This window comes from Chamaea fasciata, unplaced genomic scaffold, assembly GCF_029207755.1.
Source record: "Chamaea fasciata isolate MVZ Bird 193981 ecotype frontalis unplaced genomic scaffold, bChaFas1.0.hap1 SCAF_3, whole genome shotgun sequence".
Lineage (NCBI taxonomy): Eukaryota > Metazoa > Chordata > Aves > Passeriformes > Sylviidae > Chamaea > Chamaea fasciata.
In genome coordinates this window covers 37741016-37758502 of record NW_027094088.1, presented here as the reverse complement: position 1 = coordinate 37758502, position 17487 = coordinate 37741016, and the positions used below count along the sequence as shown (strand labels likewise).

Genomic DNA, 17487 nt, shown 5'->3' with positions numbered 1-17487 from the left:
GACTGAAGATGCAGAGGCCCCAGGGATATGAAAAATATGTTTTATATGTTTTTATTTTGTTCACTGAAATAAAAAAAAATAATCTTGGAAGAGCTGCCTTCATCCCGTGCCTTGAGAGGTGATAAACAGGTATCTTTCAGAATATTTCAACGCTACTTTATCAGGAGGCAAGGATTTGTCTTGATTCCTACCTTCTCTTGCTTTACTTATCCCTTCTGTGATTTTTCCTGGTTTTAATCTGTACTAAGATGGTTTGCTATATTTGATAAATTATTAATCACAGTTTATGAGAAAAAATTAATACTGAAAAGGAAGGAATAATACTTTTGAGTGTTAAGTAGTCTAGATGTTGGTTTTAGAGCTAAGAAGAGTTGTGTTCTCAAGTCGTGTGCTGAGGCAAAGAGGATTTGATTGTCACAGATATTTTCACAAGATTCCCCCCCCCCCCCCCCCCCCCAATTTTAGGGAAATAAAATTTCAAAGGTCTGCTTGCCTGGCCTCAGTAGAGAAAGGGCTTTTAAAAATAATAATAAAAAAAGTTTCCCATACTTTACACTGTCTTTAGGTTAAACATTTGTGGCATTCTTTTTTATTTTTCCCCATAGGAAGAATGGGAATAGATCTTACTGATTAAGACCTAAATCATAAATATGTGCATTCTTTTGCCACAAATGATACATTTATATTACAGCTTTTCTTTGGTGTGCTGCAAAGCAGGATTGTACGATTCGTTACTTTAGGAAAAAAAAGAATTGGCCATTTTGCGTCAAAACTAAAAAGGAAATTTGTGTTGTGCATGCAGCAATGTAAAGCCATCTACAGCTTCCTTTCATTCTTGCCACAGTTCCATTGCTTTAGTTCTCTGTATTAATACTGTGCCTTCACAGTTTGTTCACAGGCAAGGCCTAAGCTTCTCCAGCATTTGACATTTATCTTCTCTATTAAGAACTAGAAAACCTGTTGAATTAATAAAAATGGGGATTAAAGCTTTGGAACTTCTGATATGACTTGCCAAAGAAGGCAGGCTGCTGAATCCCAGGACTCTGGAATGTGGCCTGTTGAGATTCCAGCAGGGGTCCCTGGCCCCAAGGTTTCTTCCAACCTTCACTGAAATTCTGCAACTCCCCTACACACCTGCGCCATGTGTCTGAGTAACTCTGTATTTCTTTTGGATTTCTGCCAGCAGTTTAGGCCTCAGGTAAATTCTCTTATCTCCTGTTAAGTCAATATTTGTTTGAATTCCAGTGGACAAACTTTAAATTCCAAATCTTTTCAACGTATGTACTGTTTGGAAGAGGTCTGGAGTGTCTGCACAACTTCACCTGTGATCTCTTGAATAATGTGTGTTGTTAAGAATATCAGCTTGGTATTGATTATTTATTTATTGAGGTGAAATGTCAAAAAGAAAATAAGTTTATTTTTCCTAAAAAGACAGCTTGAAATATTATGTTAATGAAATTCTGGTTTTATTCCACCGACTGAAGGTTTGTGTTCAATCTTTTTTATGCTCTGTGCAAGTGAGCAAAGGTCTGTTCTATTCTTTTACATTAAAAAGAGTTGTTGGATAGTAGACTATATAATAGAATAAAAGTGCTTAAGGGCAAAATAGTTGTGGTTTAGATTTTTCCAGCAAGCAAATTTGGCATTTTAGCATTTTTTTCTGAGTTAGCTCTTCAGGCTTCAGTGCTGTGAAGTGCAAAATTATGCACTCACATTCATTTCCCATGTTTGCTTGTGGAAAGAATTGTGAGACTGAATTTCTGATACCTGACACACATTGGGAGGAGAAGAATTTACCTGTTGTAATGTAAATAAAAATAAGTTAATTTGAGAGAAGGATTTGGGATTCTTGATGTCAAACTTGACTTACATTTTCAGTAAGCATGTTTGGTTAATACTGGCTTTAAAAATAAATACATAAATACCACTGAGCAATTAACTTAAATGGTGCTTTTTTGATACTACTTTTATCAAGCATTTTCCTTTTACCACATTTGATTTGCAGTCACTGTATCTGCTGACTTTTTTTTTTTTTGTTTTCAAAACCAATAGCATTGGCTTTTGCAAGACTAAAGAGAAGGAAAGGAGGGTTATGTGTTAGTTAGGAAGTGCTCTTTGGAGATACACATGTGTGCATTTTATGAGCATGTAATGTAATAGATAGACATAAAATATAATAAATACATATAGATATATATACAGTCACAGTGTAGCATATTAAAAAAGTATAATCCCCATTGATTTAACTATATGTTTTGCTATTGATGTGGATAATTATATTTGCAGTTGAGCATTTTTTGTTCCTGGAAAGATGGGAAATGTTCAATTGCCATTGGCTGTAACGGCTTTTTGTCATATACACCCTCCTTTGTTCTCCAAACTATAATCAAAATAAAATTCAAATTCTACTGATTCTTCTGAACAGTCTGAATATACAACTTGCACATTTATCTCCGGAACACCCTTTAATAGAAAATAAACCCCATAACAAGATGTATTTCAGGAAGCTGCATAACACACTGCAGGGCAGCTGCCTAACACTGCATTGTGCAACCTTACCCTGCATTTTGGTACATTAAGAGGGTATTTTCAAGTACAAAACTCAAAATGTTGCATTTAATTTTATTGGAGTATGGCCTTATCCCATAAAGCCAGATCCGAGTCGAAGATGCGAAATTGCAAATACTTACAACATTGGTGGCTGAGAAAAACAACACTAGCAACCTCAGCCATATTCAGATGTTCAAAGAACCAGAAACCTTTAGAGTCTGGTAGATGGTACATTGGAAAAATAATAAAACTCCTATTTTTAGTTTTAAAAATAGTTATTTCTTTAAACTCTGTAATTGCTTTTGAGTTTATGCTTCTGTCAGTCAGCAGAAATGCAAAGGAGTAACATCTTCAGCTAAAACATTGTAGTGGGAATAGGAAATAAATCTTTAAAAAGACTGGTTGTTGCAATCAATACCCAAGTAGTTTAGGTGACAGGTATAATTGATATAAATGATTTTTTTTTAAAGTTCAGTTTTGCTAATTCCTTTGCTTCCTGCCTGTGAAGGTATTGGTCAAAGCAGTCCACTGGGAACATGTCTACTGTACATACAACCTCTGTGACTGATATGGATGTAATGAGGGTTTTTTTCTTGTTTCATAGGTCTTGCAGTCATTCCCTTGACCAAGGGCTCAACAAGCACATTTCAGGCTCCTTATGAAAAACAGTTCTGCCAGCTGAATGGCAGGAAGCTTATGAGTTTGTTTGCCAGGCTTCTCTGGGTGTATAAACCAGTGGCTGCAGCTCTAAAAATGATATGACTGGTGTAGTAGTGATTTTCTGCACTGAAGGTGGATGCTGACAGGAGTTATGTACTGCAGATATTTTAGTGAACTCTGAAAAGACTGTGCTGTAATACAACACTCCCAGATACAGAAATCTGTGGTTCTGATTTCTTCTGGTGTGTGATTTCCTCTCCATCATTATCTTCTATAGAATTATATTTGTGGGAAACCAGTCTGTATGACTGTGCTTTACCTTGTAACAAGGAACTATTTTCCCTTGTTTAATTTAATATACTTTGGCTCCAGAGCATACCTCAGTTTCTTGCATTTATTTGTGATATGTGTTGGGGAGTGCACAAGGGATATAGAAAGTGCATGTGCCCTGTGCCTGTGAAGGTTAGGACTGAACTTAAAATCTATTGTGCCAGGCAGCAACTAGTTGGATAGCTGCCTAGCTGGGTTTCTTTTGATTCTAAATGTTCCATGTCATTTCTAACACTACCAAGGGGAAATACATGGATTTTATTTATTGGTCACTAACTATCCTGTGAGGGGGTTAAAAATACCACACTGGAGTATTAATAGCTTTTCTCTGAAAATAGTAAATGCTTTCTGTAATTGAAGAGTAAGCCTCTCGCCGTCACTCTAGTAGAAACATGTAATGAGAAATCCTCGCTTAAAACCATCTTTTGCTCTCGTTCAGTGTTTGTCAGGTTCAACTCCAGCCATGGCTTCCCCGTGGAGGTTGGTTCGGATTCCAGCATCCTCCAGCTGAAGGAAGTAGTTGCCCAGCGACAGGGAGTTCCAGCTGACCAGCTGCGGGTGATTTTTGCAGGGAGGGAGCTCAGCAATGACTTGACACTGCAGGTAAGAATCCCTTGGTAGCTTCTTGCCTGGACTGCTGCCAGCTACACTGCCTCTGCCTCTAATGCTGCCAATCTGATGTTCATGCCTGGGATCTAATAAAATAAATAGTGCCTGGGGATTCCTTGAACTTTACTCCACACTGCTTCATTAATTCTGACCTTCTTAATTATGCATTAAAACAGCAAGCAGGAAGGGTAGGGAAAGAGAGAGAACACGAGAGAGAGAGCACGAGAGAGAGCTGTGCCTAGTGAATAAATGTTTACTGACTACAGAAGCAAGCCATGCACAATTTCTGTATCTGTTCAATTTCTATCTTACTTATTCCATTTGAATCTTAATGAAGAAGGATGTGAATAAATTGCTCTAAATAAGGCTGCACAGTCATCACATTTTATAGAATTTGTAACCCAATTGTGACCCCTGGAGGATAGCTACATGGCTGCTGCATCACCGTGTGCTGCTGTGCCTGCACAGGTGAGTGATACTGGAGGGGTGGTTCCAGATCAGAAAGCCTACAAAAGTGTTCTCCAGACTCTGCACCACTGAACTCATAAATGTGTGAAGCCGAAAGAGGAGCAGGGGGCACAGAAGAGCAGCTATAAGTAGGGATCTGAATTTCAGTTCCTGAAGGTTAGCAAACTGTTCTCTTCAATAAATGCAGAGGGCTGTTTATCTGTAGTGAGCAGTAAGAAGCACTGAAAGACAGGTTCAAGTTTCTCTTTGCTACTGCTACCAGTGCAGCTGCAGTTGCTTTAGGAATAGTTTTGTTTCTCCTGTGTGTGCATTTGGCAGTTCACTCCAATATCCAGGGTTTAGCATAAGATCACACATTTAAGACAATTGGGAAACTTGGGGAAACCTACTGGCCTTTCAGCAGAGGTTAAATATTGATTTAATGACATTTCCTTCCTTCTACAGTGGTATCAAAGAGCTGCAGATACAACCTGTAATAGTGCAGGTGATTGCATAAAAGATCCCTCACATGCAGAACTATTCAGATTAATTTCTACTGATAATTCAGACTAATTTCTACTCATGATTCAGACATATTGTTGTACTCAGAATGGCTGCTAAGCCTGAGTACAGAAAGTCACTACTCTATTGATGATCTATCACTGTTTCTCCTTGGATATATGGTATTTGTTGCTTTGCACAGGGCTTTAGCGAGTTCCAGCACACAAAGGAAGGTGTAGAAATGTGAATTGCTGTCAGTCTCCAGTGCATCAGCTGTGAATAGTGTTGATGCGTACCTGCAGTGTGCTCCACACACATGTGAAAGCCTATATATAAAAGTGTAAGAATAAAAAACAATTATGTGAATTGTAGAGGTTGTCAGTTGCCAGTTGCTAGTTTGGAGTGTCTGTGTTGTTCTCTCAGAAGCTTCTGAACCACTTCGCTTTTCCTGGCAAGTTGCAGGTGTTGGTATTACTGCCATTTTGTGTCAGCATGAAACACAGATTTTCATCCTAGTTTGACACTTGCAACCAAGTTTGTTGTCGGCTACAACATACAGTCTGTTTCCAGGGTAAATTAAAAATTGTGTTTTGGATATACAGACCTCCTGATGACGTAATTTTCTTGTTCTGTCATAATCATCATGTCGAGTCAAGACTTCTTATTATTTAGTAAACTGGATCTAGATTCATTGCTTTGACTCATGGTTTCTAAATCAGATAGGAGATTCAAAAGCTGTTTCAGATGGTACAGTTCACACTTTGCTGCTGTGTTTCCTTTTTTCCCCCCTTTAATTGTGTATATTTATTTATCTTGGTAATTTAAACACAAGAAGAAGGAGAGCTGAGTATTTGAGGTGTTTGGGTTCCTGTGGTAAGCTGTCTGGGTTTTTTGCATAAGAAACTAATAAAAACTTGGGTGCTAGTGAAATACTAACTGCTGGCATTTATGTTGCATCTATAGTTTCAGAATTACCATCACATATACACAAATTAACTCTTGTTTTCTAGATTTTGTGGATTTGGATGCAAAATAAGAAAAAATTCTCAGCTGACGCTTTTAAGTTATTTCATTTTACAATAGCATAGAATTTCTGGTAAAACCATTTTGTCCTTCAGTTTTTCATAAATTACTTTTGAACTTATTTGCCCAAGGTGTTGTGGAAGAGTCTAGAGGTCAGGGAAAAGAACTGATGGTATTACAGATAATGAGATTATGGAGGGCATGAGAAAAGCTGCAGCAATTGCAGGAGTATGGGGCAGGGATATAGGAAATATTCCAGGACAGCAAACTTTATTGGTTTCACAGCTCACAGAACAACTAGATTTGGCTTGACAGCTACCTTAGAGTCTCAGGCAGCTGATACAAAACATAACTGAGAATGTGAAAGCTGTGTTTGTTTTCTTGTTTGGAGGGAAGGAAAAATCTTTACTGGTTGCTGAGACTTGTAAAAAATAAATGAAGCTGGAATGGACAGATGTCGAAGAGAAATTACTATAAGGAAGAAAGTGCCAAGCTGAGATCTTAAATAAGTAATTTGATATCAACAACAGCAGTAAAAAATTGTAGGAGGGATAGAAGTGAAATATGTGTGGAGACATTTAATTTGGTACCTCAGTAGTAAGTGTTTTTTCCTTGAAAAAAAGGAAGATTGGACACCGATTCTACTGTGCACCGGGGAGATCAGTATCTAAGCTAGTCACTAAGGGACAAGTAGAGCCGTGGTAAGCAAAGATTGGAAACGCCTGGATGAAGAATGAGACCTGCAAATTTGAATCTCATAAGAAGGAATTAAAGCAATAAGCTGATTCCTAAAAGCCTAGCAAACAGTGTCACTTAAGGGTGCTAAACATTCCGAAGCATGATGAAGAGCTCCCTGCTGATTACAGTTCACTTTGAAATGCGTAGAAGTAATTAATTAATATAGACCCAAAAATAGGAATTCTTTCAAAAAGTTTTCATGAGTATCGAAGAATAGTGGGAAGATTTTTCTGTAAGCAGTCCTAAGATGGAAAGAACAGAACTATAACAGAGTCACCAAGAGAATAAACAGGAGCTAAGTGCATATCAGGGGCCTTGGAGTGTTCTAACAGGAGGCAACTGCTTATAGATCGTCATTGCCTTAGAGAATGGCAAAATTAGTTAACAAAGCTTCTGGTAGTAAAGTCTGTAGTATGTATTGATAAACAATTTTGCTCAGTGCAAGCAATTTGAAACCTACTACTGATAATAGCAGTAGTATTGTATTAGTACAGACTTCCTCTTTCATGGAAAGCTCAGAGTCCCCTTGTGTGAAGGAGCTCTTTGCAAACAGTTTGCAGGAGAGATGCCCTGCCTTGCAGAACTTATAGTGAAAATGAATAAAGCAGACAGATGATGTGATGGGAATCAGTAGCTTCGCTTGTCCTCAGTCAGTCACAAAACAGGGATAGAATTAAATCTTGTTTCCCAATTCTGTAACATTTCTTTTTTACAGTGTTTCTTCTATTAGGTAAAGCTAGAAAATATTGTTCTTTGAAACAGAAAAGGACTAAGCATGTGGTAAGTAGCAGAACTTGTTAGCTTTGTGCTAACAGCTGTGCTCCCCTGAGACAGCTTCTGAGTCAGTGTTAACTTGCATTTGACTGCAGCATAGGCTTGAGGCTTGGAGCGTAGGTTTCATGTGAATTTGGTTTTACCTGCATCCATCAATATAGGCGCTTGCCTAAAATAATTTATAAATACATTCAAGAAACAGAGAAGCACAACTAGAAGTTATTGCTAAACACTGTAAGCTCATAAACATAACTGAAAATTAGTAAAATGGAATGGCACAATGCAGTAGCAACATAGATGATCCTCTATGCGGTGGAGGGAAAAAAAATGGGATAGGGGATAAATAGTGCTGTCTTTTAGGAGGAACAGGTACTTGAACAATGGAACATTGCATTTCATTGAAGAAGGACCTTGTGTAAATGTATGGCAGCTTCCTTACTCTCTGAGCACAGCCCAGTACAACAGAGCTTCCAGCAGTTCTTATATTGCCTTGTTTCATTTTACTGAGGGCTCAAAGAAGAAACCAGGTGACAATGCAAAATGTGTCTCTAACCAGGAAAAAAAGCTCCATATTTAGTTATGAAGTACTGAATGGTAAGATTAGATGGGATTTTTTGACATAGTTGCTGCCTTGTGCTACAGTTTTATATACAGGATACCAAATCACTCACAGAAACAACTTTGATACTCAGCAGTTTTGTGGGTTACAGAATACTGTTGAGCCAATATTTGCATACTTAAATGTTGTTTGTAGAGAATTGCCCATAGACATACTGACTGAATCAATCATCATATGTGAAATTCAAAGAGAAAAAAAAAAATTCTGTTTGTGCATGTTTAAATCAGTATTTTTGGTCAATATTTGATTGATCTGTGGGTCTTTTTTTTTCTTGTAAAGCTGGAAGAGATGTGTATTGTACTTTCTCAAAATAGCAAAAGCTAGCTGAGTTATACTTAGGTACATTATAATAACAAGGAAATCTAGAGATGCCACATCTGTGTTGCCAGGTAATGTGGACTTGGCTAAATGAGAAGATGGCAGTACCGATCACCCTTGGTTCTTTTTACAGCTGCAGACTCACTGTGGCAACAGAGATTTGTTGAATAAATGTTTCCAAGGCTTGTATTGGGCCTCATGGTATTACATGCTCAAAATGCATGTGGAAAATACCACAGAGCCATATTTACTGTGATATTAAGTCAAGGCTAGCTTGGGTCTCCAGATTTTCTGTGTTGTTGCTTTCCAAAGCACTTCCTATATTTCAACATTCCAAAGAATGTTGAAGAGCTCCCTGCTGATTACAGTTCACTTTGGAATGAGGAGAGGTAATTAATTAATATAGGTCCAAAAATAGGAATTCTTTCAGAAGGTTGTCGTGAGTACGGAAGAATAGTGGAAAGATCTTCCTGTCAAATTGTGTAAAATTAAAAAGAGGATACATTGCTCATAAGTTTTTCTGCCAGATCAAGAGCTAAATGCATTTGTAAATGAGACCTTCAAGCCCAGAAATGCATTTCTATTCTGCTTTTAAATGCATTTGTGTTCTATTGTTTTTATGCTAAGTTTTTCCTGGAATCAGAAGATGAAAAATATTTAACTATATCTAAATGAGGGGTAAATTATCTTCATGTAGTTTGAAAATTTCAACAAGTGAATGGGCCATTTGTGATGGGGGCTAGAGATTCTAATATGGCCTTGAAATTTTCTAGGTTCTTCTTGATTCTTTTGACATTCCTTAATGTGTTTTTTTTAGCCTGATGATGATTGATGGATTAAACTGTGATAAGGTTTTATTTGCAAACTTTCTTCCGTGTGCACTCAGTACAAATGTGGTCTTAATTTCTATATGTATCTAGGTGTTGGTACCTAGATGAGTTCTGTGTTGTCGGCAACAGATGAGTCTGGTTCAAAGGTTCCTGGAATAGGGGTGCTGGTGCCAGTGTTCTTATAGGAGTCTTACTGACTCATAATATTTCTGTATGATATGTGCTGCTCTTTTAGATTAATTTCCAAATTTCTAAACATGAGTTTATTTTGTTTTCCCCTTTGCTGACAGTTTCAGTAAGTTGTGAATCTATTGAATTAATTTTTATTCTATGGATAGCTGTTATTACTTTCTTTATGTGTCAACATGTTTCAGGCAACAGATGAATTTTACTTAAAATTCATTTCTCTTAGGCAGTTAAAATTCACTGTATTGAGGCCATTAAGTGAATTTTGCAAAATCCACTTTTGAAAGAGCAGTTGCTTTGTGTGGGTCTGACAGAGAAACTGCTGTACTGTTTGCATGAAATACAGTACGCTGATAAGAAACTCCTCTGGAAAAAACACTCTAGCTCTCTTCAAGACATATATAGCATTTTAGAACAAAATTATCTTGAAAATTACCCCAATATTAGCTGCACCTTTTGTTTTCTACCTGCATACTTGCTTTAGGCAGACACTTGTTGAACCTTTTCCCGTTGTCATGAATATAACTCAGTATGTTTACATTGCTGCCCATTTTATCGTTTGGATCCTTCTTTAGGTTGCAGGAGAGAAAATGCGTAAGCAAAAACTTTAAAAAGCTGTAGTTGTTAAAATGGTGGCAGTGAGTAATAACTTCTATGAGCCTCTAAATCATGACAGTAAAAGAAAGGTCAGCCCACATCTTTCATTCATCACCTTTCTAAATTGCTTTGGTGAAAAATGTTTAGCATACAGAATATCATTACCAAAAACTGAAGTTGAATAGGCAGAAGGTCAGGATAGTAGGCATATTTTCTACCTTCTTCCTTCCTTTTCTTCAAAGGAAAAATATGGTATTCATTTTTCTACTAGACTACATTTATAAGGATGTATGAAAAGGGGCTATGTACTTTTTAATTCATAACTGAAATAGAATAATAATTTGCAAATATTTGTATTGTTTCAAAAATGAGGCAAAAATTAGGATTTGATTAACACTTTATGTAGTGAAATTACTGGATTAGAAAATGGGAAATTGGCACAGAGTATCTGTGAATTCTTTTTTAACATTGGAAATGTTATCTCAGGAAAATAAAATTGTTAAGGAAGACTGGAAGGTGTTGATTTTTTTTTTTTTTTTATAGCAGGTAGCATACTAAATATACCTCCTCAATAGAAAGGTCGGATGTAGTTCCTTGCCATTATTTCTTTTGCTTTTGTTTCAATTCTATTTGTCTAAATATGTACAGCTGTGACTCTCTGAAATGTCATCTGTAATACGTTTATATTTGTAATTATCAAGGTCACACAGCTATTTAATAAACCATTCTGGGTTTCCCTATTTTCTTGTTCTTTTTCAAGCTTTTTCACTAATTGTAGTTGGAAATGTTGGAGGGAAACCTGAATGCTTCATATCTGGTTACAGATATGTAACCAGATCGTCACAGATGAACCTCCACACTCTTGGGTTTGCAGAATTATGTTTGTGAGGCATGGCTTCTATGGGTGATGGGGGAAAAAATTAAAAAAACAGAGTTGCATTATGACAGTAAAGGCCCCATGAAAGTAAATAAAATTGGTCATCCTAAAGAAAATAACACAGTACAGGCTCAAACAGAAAAAAGACAATTATTTTAGGAGTTATTGAAGCAAAAGTACATATATAATTCCTTATGCATCCTTGGAGCAACACTCAATGCATTTACAATTCCTAGAAGCTTTCTTCTGCACTCTAAAAGCCTGTTGAAGAAATGAAAATGTTTTTAAAAAAAAACAGTAATAAGGAATACAGTAGAGCAATGCAATTTTGTCTCCTCATTTAGACTAAATAAAGAGCAAAAGTACCAGTTTCTCAAATGAATAATTTTCCTTATATACAGACCAGGTTTTTTGGGTCCTTTGATTTAGTGAAAATTGTGACACTGAATTTCCGTGAGCCAGCATTCTCCCTCACATTTTCTCTCCCTCTCATTTTCCCTCTCACTTATTCTCTCCCTCTTCTTCTCTCTCCCTTTTTCTCTTACAAACACACAAAATCCTTACTGTCCTGGGAAAGCTTCTCAGGGAGTGTGAAATGATATACCTTCCATCCATCGATGTTATGGGTGTGATCCCCATTCCTGTGCAGTCCAGTTTTCAGTGCTGTTCCTGAATTAATTGATCAGTGTATTCATTTCACTTGTACTGCTTTTCTTATTATTAGTTTCCCAAGTTCAAGCCACTTTTCCTGCTTCCATTTCTGCTTTTCCCAATCAATTCCAGGATGTTGAAACCCTGTTCCCATCCAACATCTGTTGCCCATTAAACCAGTTTAGGAAACTTAGTCCTTTCTTACCCAGCCTAAGGAATAATGAGGAGAGAATAACAAAACAAAGTTGCCTTGTGCATCTACTCTATCTGCCAATGAGTGGGAAATTTCCTTCTACCCATGTCTTCTATCTTTTATTAGGTGATATGCTTCTGTATCATCTGGTGACCTCCTTGTTTCCTTATCTCCTTGTATGCAACCAAGATATCTACGTGTGATCAAGTAGAAAAGGTCCTCACATTATTTTAGGTAATTTTGAAAAGGTGTGTAAGTGTTGGCAGATTTGGTTGATGAGGTTACATTTCTCATGAAGAGATGTAAAATAACCCCCCATTTTCTGGTTTTATGGTAGAATTAATACATAAAAAAGATACCAATAATGAAACATCTTTAAACTGCAAAAACATTTCTAATACAGTTTTTCCCTATTAACTATTTGACATAAAAGAGTGTGATGGAAGCATATAAAAGTTTTATTGTCATATATTTGGTATGCGTGATATACCAGAGCTCTGACTTCATGATTTGTTTCTTATGCAGCTTATCCCAAATTATCCTATAAAATATTTTTACTGTACTACCTTGCCATCTTTAACATAGCAATCTATTCATTTGTATCTTTCATGGTATGCAGCAAATTGTGTGTACAAAACAAATAAATGTATGCAAGTGTGTTTAAGGAAAGAAAGCAGTAGCTGTTCACCTCTTTAACCAATATCATATAACCTTTATTCCTGCCTTATTTTCATTACCCTAGAAGGTAATTTTGAGTCTTTGTTTACTATTAATCTTGCAGCAGTATGTTTATTACTACAGTTTAAGCACATCTAATTTACAGTGTCAGAGCTTCAGGAAAGGAAGAAACAATCCAATTTTAAAGCATCTTAATGTTTCTACTGTCAGAATCTTATCACAAACATGTCTCAAAGACCATAAATGGCAATAAATAAGTTAAAGTGACCAGTTGGATATATATCATTAGAAACATTATTCTTTATGGAAGTGTACCTTCTTCTTTGTAAATAATGAAAACTGCAGTGCCTCTCTTCTGAATGTACTAAGATATTAAGCTTTATAATACTAGTGTAATTTTTGTTTCTGGTCACTGAGTAGTAGTGGAAACTTCTGTTAGCTATCTAAAAGTAATTTCATAATTTTCTTTTCTGCTATGACAAAGGAAGTGAGGAAGTGGTGCAACATTGCAGCACAGTAACAAGGGGAAGAAAGGATACATGAACACTTATATGCCATACTGAGTATCAGAAGTCTAGAATTATTGTGGGAATTTCAGATAAAAAGGTTTCAGGTAGACCTGGATGGTTTGACAAACAAGGTTATGCTTATTTATATGGTGTTTACTAAATGTGGTGGTGATGAGCAGCCAAAGTAAAAAAATGTTTTATGTCAGGGCTCATGAAGTATCTGAATTTGTCCTACTAGGCAGGAAAGCAAGAGATAAGAGGAAGGGTGTGATATACTACAGATGACTGCAAAAGCATGGAAACCTAAGGAATTGAATTGCAAAAATATGTGAGTTGACATCAGCCACTAGTTAGCCCATACCTAAAGCAAAACAAAACCAAACCATAAATTTTCAATGGGTTAATGTCATTTGCACTGTAAGGCTATTTGTGGAGGATATAAGGAAGTGCATTTAAGGTCTGATACCTAAAACAGTAGAGATGAACAAGTTATCACTTTTAAAAGAGGTGTGATTACATTACCCACTTAGTGGGTCATCAGAATCAAATGATTCTTTAAGCCTATCATCAGGTAAGATTAAACACTTTTCCCTTGCAAAATAGTAATATTTTTAAAAACTAAAAAGACTAGAAATTTATTCTGTGCATTTTAAAAGAAATTAAAATAAAAATCCAAACTGAAGAGCAGTAATCCATCCAGGTCTATAGTCTGGGAAACCAATTTACAAAATACTCCAGCTCATTTTCCTGACTTGAGCTATGCAGGAATGCATTACCTACAACAATAAGTTGAAACAAAATATTAAACTTGCTCAGCATACCTAATATTTATTACCATTTTTATTGAAGGCAGATACTGGGAATTGTTATCCAATAATCCATCAAAGCAACTGAAGAATTATGTAGTGCCGAAGTGTGTGCAATTCTAAGTACATTATGAGAAACAAGATTTGGGGAGGTTGAACCGGTAGTCATTGATTTGGTGGGATATATTTTCAACCAGAAATGTTGACCATATAAGCACTATTCAGCCAAGTAAGTATTTAGCTTTATTATGAATTAGAGCTATGAGTTCTAATTTCAGAAGAATGAAGAAGTTCCACATAGCAGTGTCAGTACCTACACTACATGCTTGCAATGATTTGTGCACTCGCTTTCCAGAGGACTGTAAATGCCATTCTGTAAATGCCATCCTTTATCACTGCAGAGGTAATAAAAGCAGCATCCCCAGAAGTGTTCATTTCCGATGGAATTCATTGCTGATCTCATCTATTTAAGTGAATGCAAATGAAAGCTTTCTCTCCTGTTTCTCTAAAGGATTGATGCATTTCTGACTCGTGAGCAATGCTCAGTGTCAGTCTCCAGGAACAAATGGAGGAAGATTGACACAGAATGGGTTCATGCTTCAAGTAGCCACAGGATTTAATCTCCTTGCATCTCTGGGTGTATGTGTCAGTCATAAAGCAATCTTTGAATTACTTATCTCCTGACATAATTCAAATCTCTCAGAAATGTTATTTTCCTATTAAAAAGGATTGGCTTTGCAAGGCCCCAGTGGGCTATAGAAAATATTGAAAAAATTGCTGTCAATAAATAAATGAAATATAGAACTGGAGAGAGAGTTCATTTTGTTTACATTTATGGAAACTTCCATATGTTCTGTTGTTTCACTGCATTAGAGACATGCTACTTCCATTGTAATGTAATTTAGTGTGATGGATTGTGTATTTGTACTTAAAACTAAAAATTGAATTTTTCTAGCAGCAGAGAGCAGTAACAGCCCTGCAGGATATACACCAGCTCACTAGTTAGGCCACTACCTGCCGTTTTAAAGTTGCACTGTACTGGAGGCTATTCGTCAACACCAGGGTTTTAGTGCTGCTTACATAAGAGAAGTTGCATTAGAGTCCAAAAAAAGAGTATTTGCGAGGGAAATAACCTTTGCTAAAGTGAGAGAAGGATGAGGTTTTCTTTGGAGGCTTCTTTTGCCATTGCCCACTTTGAAATCTCTTTGTCATAGGTTCGTTTGGTCCCTTTTGAAATTGTCAGCATGCAAGGGCCTTTTTAAAGGATGCATACTGGGGACAGCATGAGGTCCTGTTGCTGAAGAATTGTGTCATGTTCTGACTTCACTACACTACAGGAAGGAGGCTGAAATATGCTTTTTAATGCCTTTATAACTCAGTAATCCTCATAGTTCTGTAACTATATCTTGTTTTGAAGAAGACTGCTTCCATTTTATTAAGGAAAATGTTATTTAAAGACAACATGACTTATTTGACTGTTAGTCTGGAAGCTTCCTGAAACAGAAAAAACTTGTGATATTCACTTACATTTCTGATACAAATGTTTTCATTGTAATTATTTTTGACCATTTTTCATTGTATTAGTTATTTATATCCCTGTGATTTGATTTTATTGGAATGCATTAATTAATTTGCAGCCACTCATTCTGGAATGTGAACTGCTGATTTTGAGCTAAAAGAGGTGCTACAACCCAACTGCTGCTACGAGTCCAAGTGACTTACGGTGTGACCTGCCAATATGGCTGCTTTTGAATTTAAGTCTATTCTTATGTAGACTGAGAGGCTCTTTCCAGTTCTTCTCATGTAGTCAAGGTACACTGACTGTGTAAGAAGTACTCTTTCTGCACACCCTGCTTTATTCACTTCTTTTTTTAACTTTTTTTTTTGTTGTTGTTTTTGCTGTTTTCAATTGAGTTTGCTGTAGTCAAGATTTTCTCCAATGCAGAGTTCAGCTTGATGATCTGAGGTCTCACAGAGCAGCTTTTTGCAGACTTCCTATCCTGAGGCTGAAAACATGAGTCAAACTTGCGATCCTTTTTATCAAACTTCCATTTAAACTTCTGGGCTTTGATGTTTTTGTTAGTTCTATGCTTTACATCTTCAATTTATTCGCTTTTATGTAAGAAAGGTCAGAAGCTACACGTAAAGGAATGTTCGCATTTTGAACTGAGTGCAGAATAACCGTGCTGCTACATTCTTTCCTCCTGCCTGGAGCAGTCTTCCTTTTAGTTCACTGGGAAGATGTGCATTTTGTTATGCAATATGTGGCTGGATAATACATAAAGCTTGCTCCCAGTTAATTTTCAGCTGTTGGTTTGGAAACAACAGAAATGGAAAGCAAAGACATATGTTAATGATGAACACATACATTAGGATGCCCATGAGGTGACCCTGCCTTGGCAGCAGAATTGGACTAGATCCCCAGAGGTTCCTTCCAACCCTAACAATTCTGTGATTGCTTGAAATTTGTTTTTAAAAAAACCAACCAAATAAAGACCTTTTTCTTTTCATCGCAAAAAACCCCACAAAAACAACTCCCCATTTTGTTAGTTTTAGAATTCAAAGTTACTTTTGGATGTCGGTCATAGTTTGTAACTGATTCTACTTAACTCCATTCTGTATTTCCTGTCTGCCCTAACCCATGAACACAGAAGATTTCCTCGGATGAATAACCATGAGTTTGTTACTTGTGCAATAAGAAAACTCTCTGAAAAGATCTTATTGCAGAGTGATGCAGAAAAATACAGTGACATAGTCTTGTAGGATAATTTTATTGCAGCTGAAGATTGGTTACAGTTTCATATAACTGTTGAAGGTGGTAGCCCTTTTATAGTTTCCTTTGGAGGGTGCCATGCTTTCAGAATTACAAATATGTGTGTCCAGACAGTATATGTGATTTTCTGAGCTTTTTAGTGTGTAGTTCATTTGTGGTTTGGGTTTTAGGAAAATATATCAGATTTTGTAATCATAGGCAGTTTTTTTGTCCTATGTAGCCTGCATGTATTGAATGTACAGTGTGTGTGTGTATATATATATGTACACATATGACTTTCTAGCTCCCAATAGAATGTTAGCCCCCAATCCACTGTTTCATTTGCCCTGTTTTAGGTATTTGGAAGATTTAGGAGGGAACTTAAATTGCAAATTATTAATATTCACTGGTGGGTTTATTTACAGTAAGTATATGTCTTAACTGCATCCCATATGTATTTTTTAGATTTTGAATAATTTGGAGATCTGCATCAGGGTTGATAAAATGCTTTCCTAAATGGTTAAACATGTGATTCAAGTAGGACGTTTCCTATTATTATTCATTAAATATTCTGATTATTAAGGCTATTTTATATATTATTTGTTCTGGTAATAGAAAGCCTAGTTGTTTCGATTTCTTTTCATGCTTCAGAAACTAATGGTATTCAAATTCTAGAAGAACAGAAAAACCTGAAGCCATTAGGTAGGAGTTGCATTGCTTAAGATGGGAAGCAATCATTTCCCCGTACTTTCATTTTATGCTGGTTTTCAATTGCCAACAGTTTTCAAGATGAGAAGACATGGAATCAAGCTGTAGAATATAATACCCTGGCTTTTTTC

The 17487-nt window shown here is 36.4% G+C and overlaps 1 protein-coding gene across 5 annotated transcripts in view; it reads left to right on the top strand.

Moving 5' to 3' along the window:
• The window catches only part of PRKN (parkin RBR E3 ubiquitin protein ligase), a 655384-nt gene that overhangs the window by 96075 nt on the left and 541822 nt on the right, over nt 1-17487 (top strand). For all 5 annotated transcript variants that reach the window (XM_066178645.1, XM_066178648.1, XM_066178644.1 and 2 more), the window contains one exon: nt 3980-4143. In XM_066178645.1, the coding sequence (XP_066034742.1) occupies nt 3980-4143 (164 nt within the window). The remainder of the gene's footprint in view (nt 1-3979; nt 4144-17487) is intronic.